The 21162-nt window shown below is 41.6% G+C and overlaps 1 protein-coding gene across 14 annotated transcripts in view; it reads left to right on the forward strand.

Moving 5' to 3' along the window:
* Nucleotides 1-21162, forward strand: part of LOC141103556 (pre-B-cell leukemia transcription factor 1) — a 214613-nt gene that overhangs the window by 168677 nt on the left and 24774 nt on the right. For 11 of the 14 annotated variants that reach the window (XM_073593264.1, XM_073593266.1, XM_073593267.1 and 8 more), the window contains 4 exons: nt 5285-5529; nt 8784-8974; nt 12749-12884; nt 15231-15390. In XM_073593264.1, coding sequence (XP_073449365.1) covers nt 5285-5529; nt 8784-8974; nt 12749-12884; nt 15231-15390 — 732 coding nt within the window. Of the gene's footprint in view, nt 1-5284; nt 5530-8783; nt 8975-12748; nt 12885-15230; nt 15396-21162 lie in introns of those variants that run through there. The other 3 variants (XM_073593271.1, XM_073593274.1, XM_073593278.1) reach the window with 2 other exon arrangements.

Raw genomic sequence — 21162 nt, forward strand, 5'->3', positions numbered from 1 at the left:
TTACCCCAGTATGGTCCTGGTCACAGGAAGTACGTTTTGTAAGAACATTTTATTAGTGATATTATTTCACAGCTGGACTTCTGTATATAGAAGGTTGCCAAAAGCATGCAGTGGGCATGTTCAGGAATGTGTCTCCTGCACCAGGAATTTGTCTCCTGCACTGCACGCGTATGGGTTATACTGGTGAGCTGCTGCACTACCTGCATATGGGGTATACTGGGGATCCTACTGCACTACCTACGTATGGGGTATACTGGGGATCTACTGCACTGCCTACATGTGGGGTATACTGGGGATCTACTGCACTACCTACATGTGGGGTATACTGGGGATCCTACTGCACTACCTACGTATGGGGTATACTGGGGATCTACTGCACTACCTACGTATGGGGTATACTGGGGATCTACTGCACTACCTACGTATGGGGGTATACTGGGGATCCTACTGCAATATTTTCGGGTATACTGAGCACACAGAATGCTATTGTTGTGTGTTAAAATGTGAGAATCCTTGTTTCAATCAATGTGCTCGCTTATCTTACCAGTCCTAGAGCACATTCCCCGAATATCACCATAGGAGGTCTCTACAGACCTGGGAATATGAAGAATAGGCCTGCAACATTATGAGTCATGTAACAGGAAATGCAGTTTTTTTTTTTGCAATGTGTCCATTTTTGTTTTTTTATCGCCATATGTTTGGTGTTACTTTTCAGTGCTTCAGTGATTACAATGTAACACTGAGGATGTCTATGATGCCAGGCCAGGGAAATGTACTTTGTTACATTGTATTAATGCTTATGGTTTGTTGTCAAGTCTTACAGCAAAGTATTATAAGCTGAACTCCAGACAGATATAAATGGCACAGATTAAAAGAAAAGTTCACCTTTCATAACATGTTACCTCTATATTCAGGGTGTAACATGCTACGAAATGGACTGCCCCGCCCACTGTGACCGCTAGCGGTGATCTTCCCAAAAAATAAATGCACATTTTTTTAATTTTTTTTTTTTTTTTTTTACCTGCCAAAAATATGTGCATTTATTCTTTGTCAAAAGGTGATTTCATCCTTTTAATGCAGTTTGGTAATCAATAATACATGTATTTTCTAAATTGCAACCTGTAGGAATAGAAATATAGTTTTCCCAGGAAAATATTTGTTTTAATTTTTCACCCCATCACTAAGGCCTAAGTGTCGGTTCACACAGGGGCAGCCCGACTTGCAGTGCGACTTTGTGCGATCTGTACGCGACTTCGGCGACGGCTTGCAAAATGACTTCTGTATGGAAGTCAATGCAAGTCGCCCTGAAGTTGTCCCAAAGTAGTACAGGAACCTTTTTCTGAGTCAGAGCGACTTGAGTCGTTCCTATTAGAACGGTTCCATTGTACAGAACTGAGCGTGACTTGTCAGGCGGCTAAGTCACCTGACAAGTCGCCGCAGTGTGAACCGGCACTAATGTACACGGGACGCTGAGGCAACCTCTCCTGAACGATTTTTTTTTGACAGCTTGAAACCGGCGTTTAGTCACGTTTTGCCGCATTCGCGTGTAGGAGAGTTTCTATAAAGATAACATCATAAGACTCTCCCAAAGCACAAAAAACTTTATTATTTTACTATTTCAGCCATTCTGTGAGAGCAGAGTGAGTACAGGCTGAGAGAGCAGCAGTGTACTTGTATCTCCCTCAATTTCAGTGATTTACTATGGATCCCATAATCGGCATACGTGAGGAAGTTGAAAAAGCCAAATATTAAATTTCATGCAACTATGTTTGGTCAAGTCAGGGGTCAAGCTCAATGGTGGGGTCATCTGGTTGAAATCTAACATATAGGTCAAATTCCAATTCTACTTTGGCTAACAGCAATGCTAGGGACGATTGGATTGGATCATGGGCTCATTAGGGGTATATAAATGGTCTATGAAGCATTGCAAGCAATTACAAGTTTTTAAAATATTTTTTTTGTGGTTTTTCATCATTTTGCTATCATTTTTAAGTTTTGTAATGTTGCTGGCTCCTGCTCTCACAGTACTGCTTCCCTGAACTTCTGGTCTTTACCAGAAACAATTAAACATGGGCAGTGAAGTCTCCAGCCAGTCTGTTAGCTTGGAGGAGGTGGGGAATGCCTTGCTATCCTAGGCTATGGGGCTGTGTGTTTCTATTCATGCACACAGTGTAGGGAGATACAACAAATCCCCTATGGAAGGGTGGCTCCATAGGTTGCTGCAAGAAAAAGGACCCCCCCCCCCGATACAGGAAACCTGGGACAGTGATCATGGTACCAGCTTAAACTGGAACATGGGCACACCTTAAAAAATAAGGATGCTGTATACTTAGTGATTAACTCAGTTGCTGAATGTGCTTCTAAAAAATGAAGGCTCAAAAAGGCTCATAAGCATCTTTTGGCGCATTTGCGACATGTAGACCGCACATGGGCATCTTGGATGCCAACAACCCCACAAAAAAATGCCACACTTGATGTCACGCTACATACGTGTAAATACAGACTTAGATCTGGCATCTGCTGAGTTGCCTCTCATGCTCTCCTGTGGTGTGTTTAATAAATAGGGAATTACAGATGTTTTGTTGCCTCTCCTTTGATCATAGGAATAGTAGCTTTTGAATGTAGTTCTCAGTGGACAGAGTACAGGGAAGGGGGAGTGTGCTGGTTTTTGTGATGTGGTAAATTCCTCTATAAATCAGGATGATCCTTGTGACACGCCAAGCAGCAAACGCTGTGCATTCTCTGTGTTCAGGGATGATTAAAGAACAGGAGCCCCCTAGTGGACATATGGGGAATACGCATTCTGTACAATAGTGATGTGTAATATTAGTGATGCAGGAGAGGTGCTGATATATCTACAGTATATAGCACAGATTTTTTTTTTTTTCACCTCAAATGCATTAAGGTAAAAAACCTTGAGGCTTTAGAATCACTTTAATAGCAATTTTTTTATTTTATTTTTTTTATTTATTTTTTACTGAGAGTAATGGTGCACACTGTCACATTAATAGAAACTGTCACATTTCACTTTTAATAGGATTTGGCACAACACATAGGATTCTTGAATTGACACACAGAAGATGCCCCAATATGTGCAAAAATCAGGGGCAGCTCTGCCTAGAAACCAATCCGCTTCTAACTTCAGCTTTTTCAATTGGGCTTTGACAAAAAAAAAAATAGAATTTTAAAGGATTCATTTTTTACTGATCTAAATCTTTATTTACATATTGATTCATCAGGACCCCATCTTTCAGATTGTAAGCTCATACAAATGGGACCCTTCTAGCCCTCCTGTCTTGAATTGTGTTGGAACTATGCTGTCTCTCTTTATTGTAAAGCTCTGCTCAAACTGCTGGTGCTATATAAATCCTGTATAATATAATACTGTAATAATAAAATGTTTATAATAATTGTGGAAGAAGGGATGTCTACCCTAAAGCGTTAATGCACTTTGAAAAGAAAAACATGCTTGCACCCTGCTTGTCAGATTGGTCGATATAAATACATGCCTGTGGGAAAGAAAGAAAAAAAAATCAAAATCAGAGTCCCCAATCCTTACTAAACAGTATCAATGGAGGAATCTGCACTGCCGGCTATTGTATTCAAACAACCACAGCACCAGCCACTGCTTGAATACTCAACATGACTGCATCTGATTGGTTGTAGTTGCTATTTGGCTGACAGATTTCCACCCAGCTTCTTTGATTTTTCATTTGAAGTTTGTTGAGCCAGGTGGTGCCAGCATAGCCACCCACAGCTCAATTTTGCTTGATTTGCAGCAAGAATCAGCAGACATTTGAGCCATGGACCTCACCCCACTCCAAAAAACACGCCGAAGAAGCTCATGTACCAAATTCTGCCACAGAGCCACTTACTTTTGGCCTTGCATTTTTTTGCCAATATTTGTATGTGTTTTGTTGCATGACAATTGTGGCAAAATCGCACTGCATTTGGGGTGCCCTTAAGAAGTAATTTTTGCTGCTGCTGTTCTGGAATCATGGGCAGAATCGCATGGTTCTGTCCACGATTCCAAGACGCTCAGATGTGAACAGAGCCTTAGATCCAGGCAAATACAGGTTCCTCACTACCCTATGCACAAAGGACTACACGGTTATCGTGTTCTCCAGCAGCTTTTGAAATTATATTGGCCCACTTCTAGAGAACCAAGGCAATGTGCGACTTATGTCCCAACATTGGGAGGAAGATGGCTAATCTCTGAGAATGGCAGGTTTAGGGACCAGCACACCACAGGATGTAAGCACTGCCTGGTCCTGGGCAGGCAAGGTATTGAGGATCTTTACTTTGGCTAAATTGATGGGGTTGAAATTGCAGTTTCGACTTTTCAAAGTGCACTTTAGCTTGAACAATGTGCAGTGGCTGCACTTTAATAAAATACAAAGAACAAACATCTGCTTTAACTCATGGTAACCAGTGAGATCTTATCTGTCTGTAGCTTACTGTTCACCTGGGGATGTAATCTGGCGTGATTGTTTTAGGTTACCACACATTCCTTCTCTTTATATACATACATTGCTAAAGCTTCTCATGTGAATCCCTTAAAGTGGTTGTAAACACACTGCTGTGACTGGCGACATGTCTCCTGGAGTTTGCAGGCTCTGGCGCTGTGATTAGCTAAAGCCCCAAAGACGTCACTCCCGCTCATGCGCACGAGAGCTGCCGGTCACAACATGGCTACTGAAGAAACTGCATTAGCGAGCCATTTCTTCAGTGCGCAACAGGGGTTACATCCACTTTAATTGTCTTAAATAGTTGGGGGCTTTAAGCTGAACTCAAGGGAAAAGTACCCTTGCACCAGGGCAGGCTTCCGCTGCAGTGCAAGATGCCTAAAGGAACAGGAAAATAAATCACTTTTACTTATCTTATTCCCCTCGCCCCCGATTCTGGGGTCAACTCTTGGCACTCTAGGTTGTGTGCAAGTTCTTGGTGTCCTGACATCAACGCAGGTCCATTGGTCCTGCATTGTTCTTGGTGACATTAGAGGGCCTGCGCCACCAGAGCTCGTTAGAGAAGAGGGTGCGACCACCGGCCTTATAGTATGAAGGGAGCCTGTGGGAGCGAGGTACAAGGTACGTAAAAGTACTTTTTCTTGGTACCCTGGGCCTAAAATTAGATTTTTGTTTTCCCAGAGTTCAGATTTAAGTCCTGTCCATACAGCAGCTTGCAACTGAACATTTTACATTTAATTAAAGCAATAATTGTTAATAAACTTGTTATATACATTTTGTTCGTGGTCATTTAATACTTGCTTCTCTTTTCCTTTCAGTCCTTAGTATCCGGGGAGCACAAGAGGAAGAGCCACAAGATCCACAGCTGATGAGGTTGGATAACATGCTTTTGGCTGAAGGCGTAGCGGGCCCTGAAAAAGGTGGAGGTTCTGCGGCAGCCGCAGCAGCAGCCGCTGCCTCAGGTGGAGCGGGCTCAGACAACTCAGTGGAACATTCAGATTACAGAGCAAAATTATCCCAGATCCGACAAATCTATCACACAGAGTTAGAGAAATATGAACAGGTAATGAAAGGACTGTGGGTCATTACAACCGCACACAGAAAATAGGAGATCATTTCACAGTCCGATCAATGCTAATGATCCAGAGGCTGCAGAGCATTTCATAAATATGTCACAGCTTTTTTTTTTTGTATTTACAAGCTGGACTCTATTATTTTTAGCCCCACCACACACTTGTTACGATTTGCCACACTTGTTTATATAGGAGTTGTGTTAATACTGTGTGGAACATATTGAATTTTATTAATCATGTAGTCAAACATTTACTTGGTTTCCCTTTCAACATCATGTGTCTGAGTAGTTCGCAAGGAGTATTGCAGTATAATGCCGCGTACACACAATCGGACTTTACGGCATACTTGATCCGGCATACCGGATTTCGTCTGACAATTCGATCGTGTGTGGGCTCCAGCGGACTTTGTTTTCTCAAAAGTTTGACGGACTTAGATCTGAAACATGTTTCAAATCTGTCCAACGGACTCGAGTCCGGTCGAAAAGTCCGCTCATCTGTATGCTAGTCCGACGGACAAAAACCGACGCTAGGGCAGCTATTGGCTACTGGCTCTGAACTTCCTTGTTTTAGTCCGGTCGTACGTCATCACGTACAAATCCGTCGGACTTTGGTTGATTGTGTGTAGGCAAGTCCGTTCATTCGGAAAGTCCACTCGTGTGTACGCGGCATTAGGAGTATTGAAGTCTTCCATCTTGAAATGTTTTTGCTTCACTGATTGCATTTTGATTGGTTAGTGCCATTTCTACTTTGCTTTTCAGGACTTGTGCACATGGGCTGCAGTTCATATATAAGAACAGTATGTACAGCAAGCTTTTACTGAAAGCTTTGCAAACATTTTGTGAGCTTCAAGCATCTTTGGTGAAAACCTTTAAGGGCCCTTTCATACCTGGCACAGTCCCAGTGCAAAAGAAGGCAAAAAGCCAACTCGTACCAGTGTGCTGCAGTGGGTTGTGCTGAAAAAAAAGCATGCATTTCTTTGTCAGCACAATGTGGTGCAACACAATCCAGCGCATCACACTGCGCAGAGGCCAAAAGAGCCTAATAAAATATCACCAAAAAAAAGTAAACGGTGCAGTGCACCAGGAATGGCAAACACGCGGGAGTCACAGGCAGGGCACAGAGCTCTGAAGGAACGGCACAGGCATGGGTATGCCGTTCCTTAAGGGCGCATGAAGCGGTGAGGTCACCAGCAGCCAACCAATCTAATATCCCCTAAATGGCGCACATTTAGGAGACAATTTAAGATGAGCTTCCCTGTGGGTAAAAATCAAAATGTGGAGTTTACTACCACTTTCAAAGTGACTTTGGCTCCATTTTGCTGATGGTAAACACAGACCTTAAACTAAAGTCGTATTTAAAAATGTAAAAAAACATTGCTAGCAGGCAGATTTTATTGCAAAAAGGACTTTGGTGTACACGCATCATCTCAAGCGGGCCAGTCGAGATGGCCGAAGAACCCAAATCCCAAAGACCACGAGGTGAATATGTCAAAGGCAGGGACTACTTGACGATGGACATAACAGCATTTGAGTGGTCTCTATGACAGGTATGTCTGCCAAATTGTGCAGATTATGCTGTGCATAAACCCTAATTGCTAGAAGCTAAGTTTAATTCCAGTTAAAAAAAAAATAGAGGCTGTTACTTAGTCAAGTTCCACTCAAACCACTGGTTTTTGACAGGTACCTTTCCCAACTTCCGGGAGACATGGCCACGGCGTGGTCTCTCGGAAGTTCAGCCTCTCTCCTTCCCTTGCCGCCAGACCTGTTAGAAAGCGCAGCACTCTTCGCACATGCACAGTAGGGAACCGGTTCCCTTACCAGGAATGGCGGCTACACCCAGATTGGCTGGGGTGCGAACGTTGTGGGCTCCCTGGATAGGTAAGTTTCCATTTGTTAAGTCAGCAGCTGCAGTATTTGTACCTGCGGACTTTACATTTTTTGTGGGGGGAGTTGTACCTTTTTAATAACAGATTAAGATTTCTATTTGGGATATCGACTTGTTTAAATGACTAGTTTTGTGCAATCCATAGACCAAAAAAAAAAAACTCCAGCACTCCCCCGCTCACAACCTGCTGATGCACATCGCACTTCCCAGAAGGCTGCAGGACCGGTCTTAAGGTGGGTACACTCTATAGGAAAATTGGGCGAGCGATGGTCCGGTTTTCCATGATGTTTCACCGCAAGTCGGAACCGAGGAAGGAAATGATGTACGAAAATTCTCGTACGACTGAGGCTGTTTATTGCTTCTGATGATCCGCTTTAAGCTGGGTACACACTATGAGAAAACCGGAAAATAAATTTCATACAAGGCAGGATTGTTCCATTTTCGGGTAGTGTGTACACAGCTTTGGACATCCGATTTCAGACTTTCCAAACGAAAATTTCATAAGGGACAAACTCCAAAATTGTTCTGGTACGTGAACAGAACGAACAATTTTCGCTTTAATGTGTACGGTTTTCACACAATAAAAATCCGATATGAAAGACTGCGCATTAACAGAAACAATAAACAAGTTTGTCGTACGAGAATTTTCGGACATTATTTCCATCCTTGGTTCCGACTTGCTGTAAAACATCAGGGAAAATCGGACGATTATTCACCTGATTTTCTTATAGTGTGTACCCACATTTACAGTGCTACACAATCTCACACATGTGCAGTGGGGAGTGGGCTGTAAGAGGTTAGGAAGTCTGCGCCGGCTCTCGCATCCAAGATGGCAGCTCCGGGATCCAAAGCCTGATGAAGAATCAGTTGTGGTGAAGACAGCCCTGGATTCCTGGTCTGGTAAGTACGTGTTTGTTAAGTCTGCAGCTACCATGATTGTATTTTTTAAAACAGAAGTGACATTCCTCTATAATATATTTAAAATGAAGCTGAGGTTTGTTTTAAAAGCTGCCTGAAGCTTTCTGAAAGATTTTCAAATGCTTTTCAATAGCTACAACACACAGTGCTCTTATACATACATGCATCTATGTGTACAAGGTCTTAAACATTTTATTATAGAAGGTCATTGGTGTATTTAATTGTTACATTATAGATTGTGATTTTGAGTGAGCAAATGTGTTAAAACCTGGGGGACAAATTTGTAGGCCCGATCTGCACTGGGAAAGCAATGTGCAAACAACAAATCCATTATATGAGATGTAAATGACAACTGTGCATGAACTTTGGCGTGCAAGATTTTAAGTCAACTTACCAAAAGAATGACATAAATCACATCTTTAGTCCTGTTATTCCCTTTTAGGCCTGTAACGAATTCACAACACATGTGATGAATCTGTTACGAGAACAGAGCCGGACCAGACCTATTTCCCCCAAAGAGATTGAACGCATGGTTGGAATTATCCACAGAAAGTTTAGCTCTATCCAGATGCAGCTCAAGCAAAGCACATGTGAAGCTGTAATGATTCTTCGCTCCCGCTTCCTCGATGCTCGGTGAGGCCATTGCCGATTCCCAAATGTTTTATGCAGAAAGCTGAATGTATTCTGTAAGGCATTATCATCCAAAACTGACCACAAAGACTGCTTTTTTACACCTGCCAAAAACAAAACCATTTATTAAGATAGATGTATGCCATGGTAATTGCTTGGTTAACGTTGAATTTGAGCCAATACATTTTAGGTTGTAGATAGTACACGATGCTAGAACTTCTGTCAGATTTTTGTGGCATTCACTATTGAAGAGATTTGTCTTTTGCATCTTATCCCAGGGACCACACAGAAGGAGAGGGGAATTTTCTCTACTGGGGACACAGTGCTGAAAACCCGATGGAATTTCCATCACTTTTCAACTCTGTTGGAGAGAATATGCTCACTTCCTGACCTAGTGACCACACAGAGATTGAGGAAGATTCACTCCAATGAGAACAGCAATATAAACTCGAAAAGTTCCTATCCCATCTACACTCAAATTGGGCTGCAATTCTACCTTATTTCACACATTCACTTTTGGTGAGATTTATTGAATGGTTAAAGTAGAGCTAGAAAACTTCTCTTTAATTTTGGATAGAGCAAGGGAGGGTTATATAACCTCTGTCAGTTTTTTGCCATCTGTGTCCCATTGTGGAGATTCCCTTCACTTCCGGTCTCATAGCCAAACAGGAAGTAAGCGGAAATCCCTGCAAATTAAGGGAATCCCTTCTATTATTTTTCTGGGGACAACCCCACATTTGGCATTTTCTTAAACAGGACCAACAGAACATGAATCTAAGCACAGACAACAATAACTGACACGTGTTCTAATCCCCCTTCACTCCACCCAAAACAAAAACATTTTTTGCTTCTAGTTCTACTTTAAGAGTAGAAGTGTGAATTGGTTCTAAAGGTACACCTGTACAACTGGGGCTTTTTTAGGTGCACTCTGTAAAAATGATAGATGCAGATAGAACAGGCTTTTAATTAAAGATAAATTCACTTTTTAACAAAAAAAATTATAAATGCACATTTTTGCAGGTAAAATGCGCTCAATAATGTGCTTGTAGTTCATTGAGAACTACAAGCTGACAGCCACAAAGGATGTTGATAGTTGTAGTCCATTCATTCACAGGAGACTGGGAATAATGCAGGCGGCCGGAGCCCCGCGCAACCAAATTTTCTTAAGATTGTGGCAGCAAGCGGCGGGAGAAAAACCTCTGTTTGCTGCCAAAACAGGGGATCGGGTGGGGCTGTGTGGGGGCCCGGTACATTTGTGACCCGAATATGGGTGTACCATGGTACAAAAGGTGACCTTATCCTTTAAAGAAGAACCCTCACTTTACTTTTTTGACAAGGTCAAATGGGCCCCCCACCGCTCTCCAACAACATATCTAGCAAGGAGACAGCTGCTTAATAACTACGTTGTTGGACATGCAACATTAGTCCCAAACTCAACCTTGCTTGCAGGTAAACAAGGGAGAAATTAAAAGGAGGTATTCATAGGCAACAAAATTAATATCTTCAAAAATGTTTATGATCTTCTGTTCACATGTCATGGATATAAATTCCTATTTTAACTTGAGCCTACAGTTTGTGTGGACTATGAACAGTATATTCAGAAATTGGATCTGTATCAGAATAAAATATCAGAGCTGCACTTATAAATCCACAGGATATATAAATAAATGTACTTTTCATAAGAGGGGAGGAGTAACCCATGTAACTGCGGTCATTCAGAATACGAACGATTATCTGCTGGGTTGATTTTGGCGCCCCTGATCCTAAAGAGGAGAAGTCAAGCTTGTTTTATCTGCATGTATAATTTTATGCTATTTGTAATAGAAGAAATTGTACTAGTTATTTGTAAAATTTATCACTGCAATACTTTGAAGGTAAGATTGGGAGAAGTCCCAATCTCACCTCTCAGTCATATTCTAATTGCAATGAGTTATGTGGTGCAATGACCAAAGTGCTAGTTCAGGATTAAAGTGTTGCTCTAGCCAAAACCTTTTTTTATAGCATTGGAAATGGATATCAACTTTTTATTGAGGTTTGTATCCCTCTGGGAATTTTACCCTCTGATCAATCTGGAGACACATGGCCATGGGTATAGCAGGGTATGGTTGTCACTAGCTCAGGTAATCTTTCAATAGGTACAACTACCCTGATGACATCGGTCTAAGAGGGTATTTTCCCTTTGTACAGGTTACCCACACTTTATCTTGTGTCTTAGTGGCAGGAAGTAATGAGAAATCTCCCTAATGAGACTGCAAAAAATAAAAAAATAAACTAGGAGTTCTAAACCTTCAGTTTTAGTTTTGGTTTTGACTAGTGCTACGTTCTATAGAAAATGTTACATTTCTGCAGGAGCGAGAAATAACAGTAATCGTAGCAGCAGCAGCACAGATTTTAATTGAGATCTCTAAAAGTCAATTCCTGATGATTACTGCTGTTTGCATTACTGAACAAACCCAGCTTTGTGTTAGTGTGGATACGTTTAACGCATTCGTGTGATGACAGCCTGACAACACTGTTGAAAAAGTACCCTGTTTTCTTAAATGGGGACCACATGTTACATCTGCATGACTGGGACTTTGAACACACATTACTTTATAGATGCAGAACAGTGGTTGGTATGGAATGATTTTGGATATTGATGAATATTTTACATCAAAAAGTAAGAAGGGATATCAGCCTCATGTACATTGGTCCTTTGCCCAGCATTTCTGAACACCTTTTCTCCTGGCAGGAAAAAAAAAAGTGTCTAAATCTGCGTTTTGCAAGTCAAGCGTTTGCGCGTTCATTAATGCCATTGGCCCGAATATTTATACTGGCCATTGAAATAGATAAATGCTCAAGTGCTAAACGCGTCTCACGTTTAGATGAGTTTAGGCATTTCTGGCATTTTTTCTGAGGTAACTCTTCTTTCCCGATCATGCGGGTACATTTTTTTTTTTTCTGCCCCTAAATACTACTGCCTCCTTAAGGCCCCTTTCACCCGATCGAATACACCTGTCCATTTTTCAGGCATTTCCGATCAGACCACCCATTGACTTCTATAGGGAGGCGGATGTCAGCGGATATGTGTCCACTCACACCCACCAGGCATCTGATCCGACAAGATCCGCTGAAAACAGACGTGTATGGCGCGTTCGCCATCTGTCCAGCGGATTGGATCGGATGAAAACTAACAGGCGGTTTGTTTTTTTCATCCGATCTCCCCATAGAGAAGAGCGGCACTCTGATAGGTTAGTCTCAGCACAGTGAGCGGAGATGGGCCCGTCATCCGCCTGCTCAACGGGGATCAACGGAACCTTTAAACACAGTAGCACAGTAATCACAAAAGGTGGACTTGGCATTTTAAAGGAATGGAACTTAAGGAAGTGCACAAATTTTGCGGAGGTGTACTACACACAAGGTTTTTTTTTTGTTGTCTATTTTGCACTTGCACACACTTTAAACACTCCTGACCTGAAAATGCTGATTACCTGGCTGTCACTGGCTTCAGTATTCTGTGTCAGTAAAAACCAGTAAAAAGCACTCAGCTAGGGAAGCCGTAGGGAAATCAGAGCTCCTGAGCTGCATGCACATTCTTGGTCAGTGGGTCAAAGTATTGAAGATAAAGATTAGTATTAACTTTTTATTTCTTTTTCGTTTCAGAAACTGTTTAAATCTCCTATTTAATGCAATGTTTATCAGTGTTGTGAATTTGGATCTCTCTCTCTCTCTCTCTCTCTCTCTCTCTCGAATGAACTTTGCAGCTTCTGGAATGATCTTATTTTTCTGCTTAATTAGGCGGAAGAGGAGAAACTTTAACAAGCAAGCAACAGAAATCTTGAATGAGTATTTCTACTCACACCTCAGTAACCCCTACCCCAGCGAAGAGGCCAAAGAGGAGTTAGCCAAGAAGTGTGGCATAACGGTGTCACAGGTAATGTCTGCCCTTTGTGGCACCACTTAGATTACAGGATGCTAATGGCATTAATATCTGTCTCTTCTTTGCCAGCCAAACAAGTGAAATGCAGAGCAAGTGATATGGAGCACTGGTAGTAATGAGTACAGAGCTGTAGTTCCACGCCAACCTCATGAGAGCTAATAGGATTACGTAGACTATAGATCACTGGCCATAGATCAAAATTTGGCTGGTTCAGCAGGAACTGACCGAATTACCATCCTTCTGTGAGCAACTGGTTGTACTGAAGTCCATCAGTACAGCCAGTCGTTCGGGTTGTTTTTGTGTGATTACTGCCACCTGCAGTAGTCGTTGTGGTGTTCTTCAAGGAAAATACAATAGCACAGTGGGAGGGGGTCCTCCAACATGATTTCCTATCCGTCAACCCAAAATTGCTTAAAGTGGTTGTAAAGGCTCAATGTTTTTCACCTTCATGTTTTCTATGTATAAAACCAGAGGGTGGGGCCGAGCCATGCTGCGTGTGTGAATGAACATAAAGCAGGGGCTCGGGGGCAAGCTATAGCTGCTTACTATGGGAGTACTAGGCAGGAGGGAGGGCCAGGAGTGCTGGCAGGGGGACCCGAGAAGAGGAGGATTGGGGCTGCTCTGTGCAATACCACTGCACAGAGCAGGTGAGTATGACCTGTTTTTGTTTTTTGTTTTCAAACAAAAAAACCTGCGATAAATATCACTTTAATGTCTGGCCAGCCTTATATTGAACCAATTAATGAACACGGCTACTGGAGATTGTTCCAATCATTTAGGAGGATTTTCTAGCATGTCTGGTGTACAAGAGTCTTATAATCACATGGTATTCTGGTGACTGTATAGTTTTGCAGTAAAAATATATGGTTGGAGCGATTCTTTACCTCCCTGCTTCTGTAGTCTTTCTAATGCATTTTAGGTACAGCATTGTTGGTGTGATTGCACTCTAGCAGTGCAACTACATAACATAGATGGTTTGGGTATGCAGAAGCAGCTTTGCCGTGTGTGTGCTGCATTATAGAACCTCTCATGTATTGGAATTTGGATAACAGATCTGTCCCTCTACCTCAAAGTATGAGTTCATATTACATTTCCACACCGGGTAAGGTTCTTAAAATTAATTTGAATTTTGCTAGCTAATTATATGAGTGCTGACATGCTGAACAGAACTTTATTTATTACAGGTATTTTTATAGCCCTGCCCTCAAGGAGCTTGAAATCCAAGGTCCAATTTCACATGCATGCAGAAAGGCATACACATACTAGGGCCAGTTTAGACGGTTTAGGAGCTAGTTATCCTACAACCATGTGTGGAAGAAAACCAGAATACTTGGAGAAAACCCCATGCAAATGCAGGGAGAACTTTCAAATCCCCTTACAAAAATAAAATAAAAATCTATCCTTTAAGTGTATCTGTGAGCACTTTTTGTTTTAGATAGGGTATGTTAGTGTTAAAACACCTTTCCTTTTTTTATTGCTGTCTGTATCACCATTAGAGGGATTCACCCTCTCTATTTGTCCTGGTAACCAGTATCACTGGTGCAGAAAACAATGTGATATTTTGCAGTTGGCATCGGAGCAAGAGGTGGGGTGAAGTGAAATCGTCCTGTTTGGGTGACAATTCTCAAAAGTTTGTTTTCCTTTTTTGGGGAGATTTTTCTTTCACTTCCTGCTATGGAAGGAAGCCAGTGGAAATCTTTCCAACAGAATGGCAAAAAAAAAAAAAAAAAAGAAAGAACTGATGGGTTTTAACCATTCTCTACTCTTTCAGAAACTAAAAATGTAGTTGTTGGCTTTATATATTCTAAAAATTGGTATAGTGTACCACTCCTACCAATTCTGGGCTGTCTTCTTAGTTTGGCAAGAGCTAGAAGGTGACAAATCTGCATGTAAATGAGAAGACGCCCATGTAGAGAGGTTTCTCTAAGAATAATAGCAAAAGGAAAATTAATTCCATAGGGGTTCCACTATGGTTTCCATCCCTTGGCAAATATTTATATTCTGCAGTTTAAACTTGATTCTATATTCAGCCCATATATGATCTATGGTTGTATCTGAGTAGACAAATTTGTGTAGTGAAGAAAATAAATGAAAGCAACGTGGGAAAGGACTGACCAAAAAAAAAGAACCAGGGGGCTGAGGAATACCCGGTTTAGGAATTGGCAATAACGGCTGTATTGAGCAAAACAGGAACCGTGTACAGGCTCCATGCTTGCTGATGACTTACAACCATGTTGTCTTATGTGTACATACTATATTCAATTCTGTTCCCAACTAGTACCAGCTGTAATATCACGACTACAATTAAAATCAAAATCTATTTTCTGTGTTTTTTTGTAGGTATCAAACTGGTTCGGAAATAAGCGAATCCGCTACAAGAAGAACATAGGTAAATTCCAAGAGGAAGCCAATATTTATGCTGCCAAAACAGCTGTGACTGCTACCAATGTGTCAGTTCACGGAAGTCAAGCCAATTCGCCCTCAACTCCCAGTTCTGCTGGTTAGTTTGTTTTTTTAGTTTGTTTTTTTTCTTGCAGTTTTATTATTTTTTACTTCCAGTGTTTCCTTACTATGCTCTCTTTGTCCATTTTAGTTCTACGTCCATGCTTTCAGGTGTTTGTTGCCTTTCCTACTTTTTTTCATCGTCTTCTGCATCCCTCTATTCCCTCCATTTTTTTATTTTATTTATTTTTATTTTATTTTTATTTATTTTTTGTTTTATTTTGGTTTTTATTTTGTTTTAGTTATTTTGCATTCCCCCGCTTGTCCCAGTTATCCTCCTGTTGTGTCTGTGTTCAGAAAAGACCTCAATGTTTGGTGTGTTCTTTTCTTTTAATTCCATTTTTATTCCAGTAATATTGGGGGTTTGAGTTTTTAAAGCCTCCCAATTTGGCCCTCAGCAGCTTCCATTTTGTGAAAAACCTAAATGGGCGATTATGTATGTCACACATTATTGCAGCCTGTGTTAAGTGTTTGATGACCTTTTTGTAAAGGGTTTTCTTAATGAGATGTTATGAAATAACCATTTGAGAAAATACTGAACCAAAAAACAACTGGGTAATGTCTTGATAATTGAGATTATGTTACTAGTGTTGTTGAGCTACCAAGTATCCAATCGTATTTAAAAAATTAGGATCCTGGCTCCAAAGGCAAGTCTGCCCAAAACTGAAATCTTAGCATGGACACCAGGAAAGGACACTCTGGCTGTTCACATATAGTACCTAGTGTGGTTCCAGTGACCATTTGTTCTGTTCTCCCATCACTGTCAAAGTAGTTATGCTTCTTCATTTATCTTTCATTCCTATGGAGAAGAGTGGCACTTCACTGCAGCTTTTGGCCTTAAGCCAAATGCTACAGTAAAGGCCAAACAGAAGGGAATTATAGGGAGCTTCAGGTACATGAGCAATTGTGACTTTTCAAAATGCGTCTCCAGAAACGGATAATGCAATTTAAACTGTTTGCATGTAAGCAAGGCTCACTTGGTTTACCTAATTGATTTGCACAATTTTATTTTGCTGCATTTAACTTAAAGCTGAATTCCAGGCGAACAGCTAAATCCACGGTTCAGATACATATATGTGGGCTGTTTTTACCTTTGAAAGATTTTGTAATTTTCTCCCCCCTTCCAATTCCTGTAATATACAAATTCCTGGCAAACAGTACAGCCTAATTGGTGACCTGATTATTCTCCACTGCAATTAAACAGGTACAGCCTGATCACCTCCCTGCCTCTAGGGTGAGATTGGATAATGGAGGAGCAGCAGCAGACTAATGAAATCTTTCTTCTGTATGCATCTTTTTATCAGCACATGTGCATGCACCAGAGCTAGGGGTACTGATCCTAAAGGGCAGTACACACATATATAAAAAAGAACTGTGACCAGGTGCCTAGCATATCATGCCTCCATCCCCATATGTAACTTACACACAACCAATATTCACCCATGTGCCTCTAAAGTGGATGTAAACCCTCACATATACCCAGTGAAGTGAACAGCCTCAGATTATACACAGAGATGAAACAAATCCTCCTACATACGTTTTGTACACAGTCATATACACATGTATATCTGCTGTCTTAGCTTTATATACTGTTTGGAAAGTGCAGCTCGTGTTAGATTTTCTCTTCCTGGTTAGCACTGCAGTGAAGTCTGGGCATACAGCCAAGACAGCTGATTGGAGGAAAGGCATACGTGTTGTTCGTTGAATCGTACAGCTCTGTGCTAATCTATTTATAGCATCCTCCCCAACACAAAACTCAGGCTACTTTTATCATATGTGACGGAGAACTTGTCAGGAGTTAGCAGGCTGATAAGAGAAGAACGGAGCAGGAGACAGCTACGGGACATAGGGCTTTGAAGAGAGATAAGAAAACACTGCAGATATATTTGCCCAGCTCAAATTTCATGAATCGGGTTTACATCCACTTTAGATGAGGCATAATACAAAAGTCATAAAATATCAAGTTATTGTACAAGGATTGGACACTTAAAGTACACATAAAAATATTTGGCATATCAAGCCAATGGGGTAGACACAATATATACTGTACATCAAGCTTGGTATATTTTCAAATACATGCTTTACATAACCAAAATGATTGCAATATGAGAGAGGAATGCATCTTGTAACTCAACGCATTTCGTGAATACTTTCACTTCTTCAGGAGTAGATTCCTCCAACAACAGAACCCTATACTAAAAAACAAACACAACTTGATGATAAAACATAGTGACCGCTGCTCCGTGTCTGACACGGGAGTAGTGGAAGGAGACCAAGACAGTGCACACAGGCCGAATATTGGGCAGTATTGGCCAGTTCAATAGAAACCGTCCCTCACTCCGCTGGTGTGTTCGGCAGCCGGTCCAACAGAAGCTGGCCGTTTGACCGGCTTCTGTCGAAGGGGCATGGCTGAAAAAAAGGAAGGTCTGCGAATCGGCATCTGTTCAGCGCTGACTGGTGTGTTCTGGTAGGGGGGCAGACCCCCTGTCAGAACGCAATAGCTCAGTGGTGGGATCGCTGTATTAACATTGCACAGTTTGTACAGTGGCTCTTTCTGAGTTCTTCATTTTTTTTTTTTTTGTTTCGTTCAGCTCACTGGGTTTGAACGAAAAAAAACAAAAACAAATAGTGTGTACTAGGCTTAGCACTCCCAGCCTGATCATTCTGTGAGGAAGGATTACAAGAGGTTGATACTAGGGCAAATTTAAGTACTAAAAGTAGAAGGAAAGGCTGAATAATCAGCTTTAAAGGAGAAGCATAGCCAAAGCTCTTTTGGCTATACTTTTCCTGTAGGTTACAGGCGTGCACTTATGACCCATTTTCAGCTGAATGAGGGCTGAAGCTTGCTGACATCGCAGAGCTGGTCCAGGCTCTGACCATATGGTTGAGAACCATACAGAAGCCTGGACCAACAGCTGGCTCAGCCTCTCAGCGATGCGCTGGGAGGCTGAGCCAGCACCTCCCGCTCCCTCCACAGCCCAGCGCTCCAGTGAGAGCTGGAGGGGCAAAGCAGAGAGCTAGTGATTGACAGTCACGGCTCTCTACTCAGAGGGGAGAACTGAGCGATCAGCGATGTTTAATCAGTTCTTGCTGCAGGGCCGACAGGGGCAGATGCAGCATCAGATCGATGCTGCATCCACCTATGTGAATGTAAACGTTTTATTTTTTTGTTATCTCCCCCCTGCTCCATATACATTTTAGCATAAATCGCAATGTAGATACTTAATTTTTTTCTTTTCTTCTCCCCCAAATGTTTCTATGCGCTCACATGACTGCAATGCTCTGGCACCCCTGTGTAACTTATGGCTGCTGGAAAGGAATTCTCGGCTCAAACGCATTGTGACGTTGCTGCTCTGTGAGAGAAGCTGAAGTTTTGCGGTCATGTGACTATATAAAAAAAAAACTTGGAAAAAAAAATACTCTTTAAATTGCTGCTTATGCTAAAATCTGTGCAGTGCAATAAGGAGGCAACATTTTGTTTAGCCTGCTTCTTTTATTTATATTTAAACCTAAACCTAAATTATTTTTAATATGTGTCTATTAAGAAACAGATTTTAACATTGATCTAAACAATTATTTTTGAAGGGTTCTTGGGAGATGAACTGTGTAATTTTAGTTGAGTGAAATTCACTTGCACCTAGCCAGAAGGACCATGCTGAGTCTGGAAGCATTTGGTTATTTATGCCGTGAAAATAAAATGATGACAATTTGATGCAACACCTGGAATGCTAGCAGTTTCTTTACAAACACAAAGACATTTGCTCAGGCAATGTAAAACGTGTTTTCCCACCTTTACTGGCAAAATCCGAAAATGAGTTTTTATGAACAGCAGTTGCAATTCATTATGCTTTAACATTCACAAACTATTGTACTTGTGAAACGTAACTGCTGTCAAAGAAAAAGTCGGGAAGCTACTGCTAATAAGTGACATCACCAAAACTGCGATGGTTGGATTTCCGATGAGTTTTCCTAAACTCCATCTGAATGATCTGTGTAATTTAATGCCCTAGGCTGCACAATAATTAGATCTCTGTAGTTGATCACTTGTTGATGTCATCATTAAGTCATTTGGCTAATGAAATCTCCAGGAATTGATTCAAGGATTGTTGGCAACCCACCAGAAAAGAGATTAAGGATGAAAGAATGGGAATTATGTATGGCAGGGATAGAGGTTATGGATGATGAGCGAAGAGGGAGAGAAGTGGGTTTAAAGATCTGGGCTCTGAGGAGAAGCATATATGGATATAGCACAGGCATGATTGTATGACTTTATAGTTATATTTAATGGCTGCGTAGAGAACTCAAATTTTTTCCTTGTAATTGTTAAAATAAAAAAATGCATTGTGCTTACTGAGGACTGTTTGTAGCTTGCTTTGGCATGATTTTACTTTTGTTTGGGGGTTCTAAGAAATGCGCACAACATGGCTTCCACTTCTGACAACTAAAGCTGGCCTTACACCTATAGATTTTGACAACCAGATTCCTCCAACCATGCTACACAGTGGGGGTGGACAAATCATCTGCTGCAGCTACTGTATTTTGACAGCCAGCCCCTCCAGCTGTTAGAGTGCCTGCACAGTGTCTCTGATTTGATGCAGAAGCTGTTCAGCTGACAATTTTCTGGCCGGCTCTTTTGATTTCTCAATTGAATGATGCTGACTGGGAGATGTCTGACATCGGTTCATCAATAACCGGACAATATTTGAACAGTGTATGGCCAGATTTAATCTCATACTGTAGTTGCCAAGAGAATTGGTGACAAGAATGCGCTCGCTACATTAAAGCATCCAATAAACCTCCCTTAGCTGAACAGCCTCCGGTCTTTTTACACTCAACCGCTGAACCCTAACAATTGCCACCCTAAAGCGGACTTTCACCCTAAAGTGGAACCTCCACTTATATGCTTGCCTCCTCCCGGTGCCACATTTGGCACCTTTCAGAGGGGGAGGAGGGAACGGCACCGTCCTTCGGAAGTTCGGCCCCCCTACTCCTTCCTCTGCCACCTGGGACATTTCGAAAAAACAGTGCGCTTCGCGCATGCGCAGTATGGAGGCCTTTCGGCTTCACGGCCAGTTTCCCTTAGTGGAAATGGTGGCAGCAGCAACTGACAGCTAATCCATAAATTGTCTGGGGTGCCCACATCGCGGGCTCCCTGGACAGGCAAGTGTCCATATATTAAAAGTCGGCAGCTATGGTATTTGTAGCTGCTGACTTTTTTATTTATTTTTTTTCCCCAGGCAGAACTCCTCTTTAAAGTTGCAATGTAGCCAGGCAGTGGAAGTTTAAATATGTACATATTCTTAAAGCAGAACTTCAGGCATTTAAAAAAAAAAAATGCAGTGTAAAGAGGTTTAGTGTTTTTAGGTATATGTTATTGCTGTACTGTTGTATAATTTTATTGAGGCCAGATAATATAGTTTTAGTGTAGATCTTAAAGCCCCACTCTCAAGCAGAAAAAAATACCCTTGCAGTGGTTCACTGTAAAGGGGTTAAATGCTAGGCGTAGAGGAATAAGCTGTAATACTTAACCTTCTTCCTCACTCCAGCAGGCTTCTTCCATGTTGTGAGACCAGTCCCTCAAAATCCGCATCTCTTTGGAGCTCCCAGCTGATGGCCACACTGTCATCAAGTACAATGCAGGTCCAATAACACTGAGGGGTATGCAAAGATGGTGAGGGACTGTCCACAATCTGAAGCATTGGAAAGAGGAAAGGCACTGCAAGGGGGCTGGTAGGGTGGTCAGATTAACTTTGTTTTAAGACATTGGTCT

Source organism: Aquarana catesbeiana, linkage group LG07, assembly GCF_042186555.1.
Source record: "Aquarana catesbeiana isolate 2022-GZ linkage group LG07, ASM4218655v1, whole genome shotgun sequence".
NCBI lineage: Eukaryota > Metazoa > Chordata > Amphibia > Anura > Ranidae > Aquarana > Aquarana catesbeiana.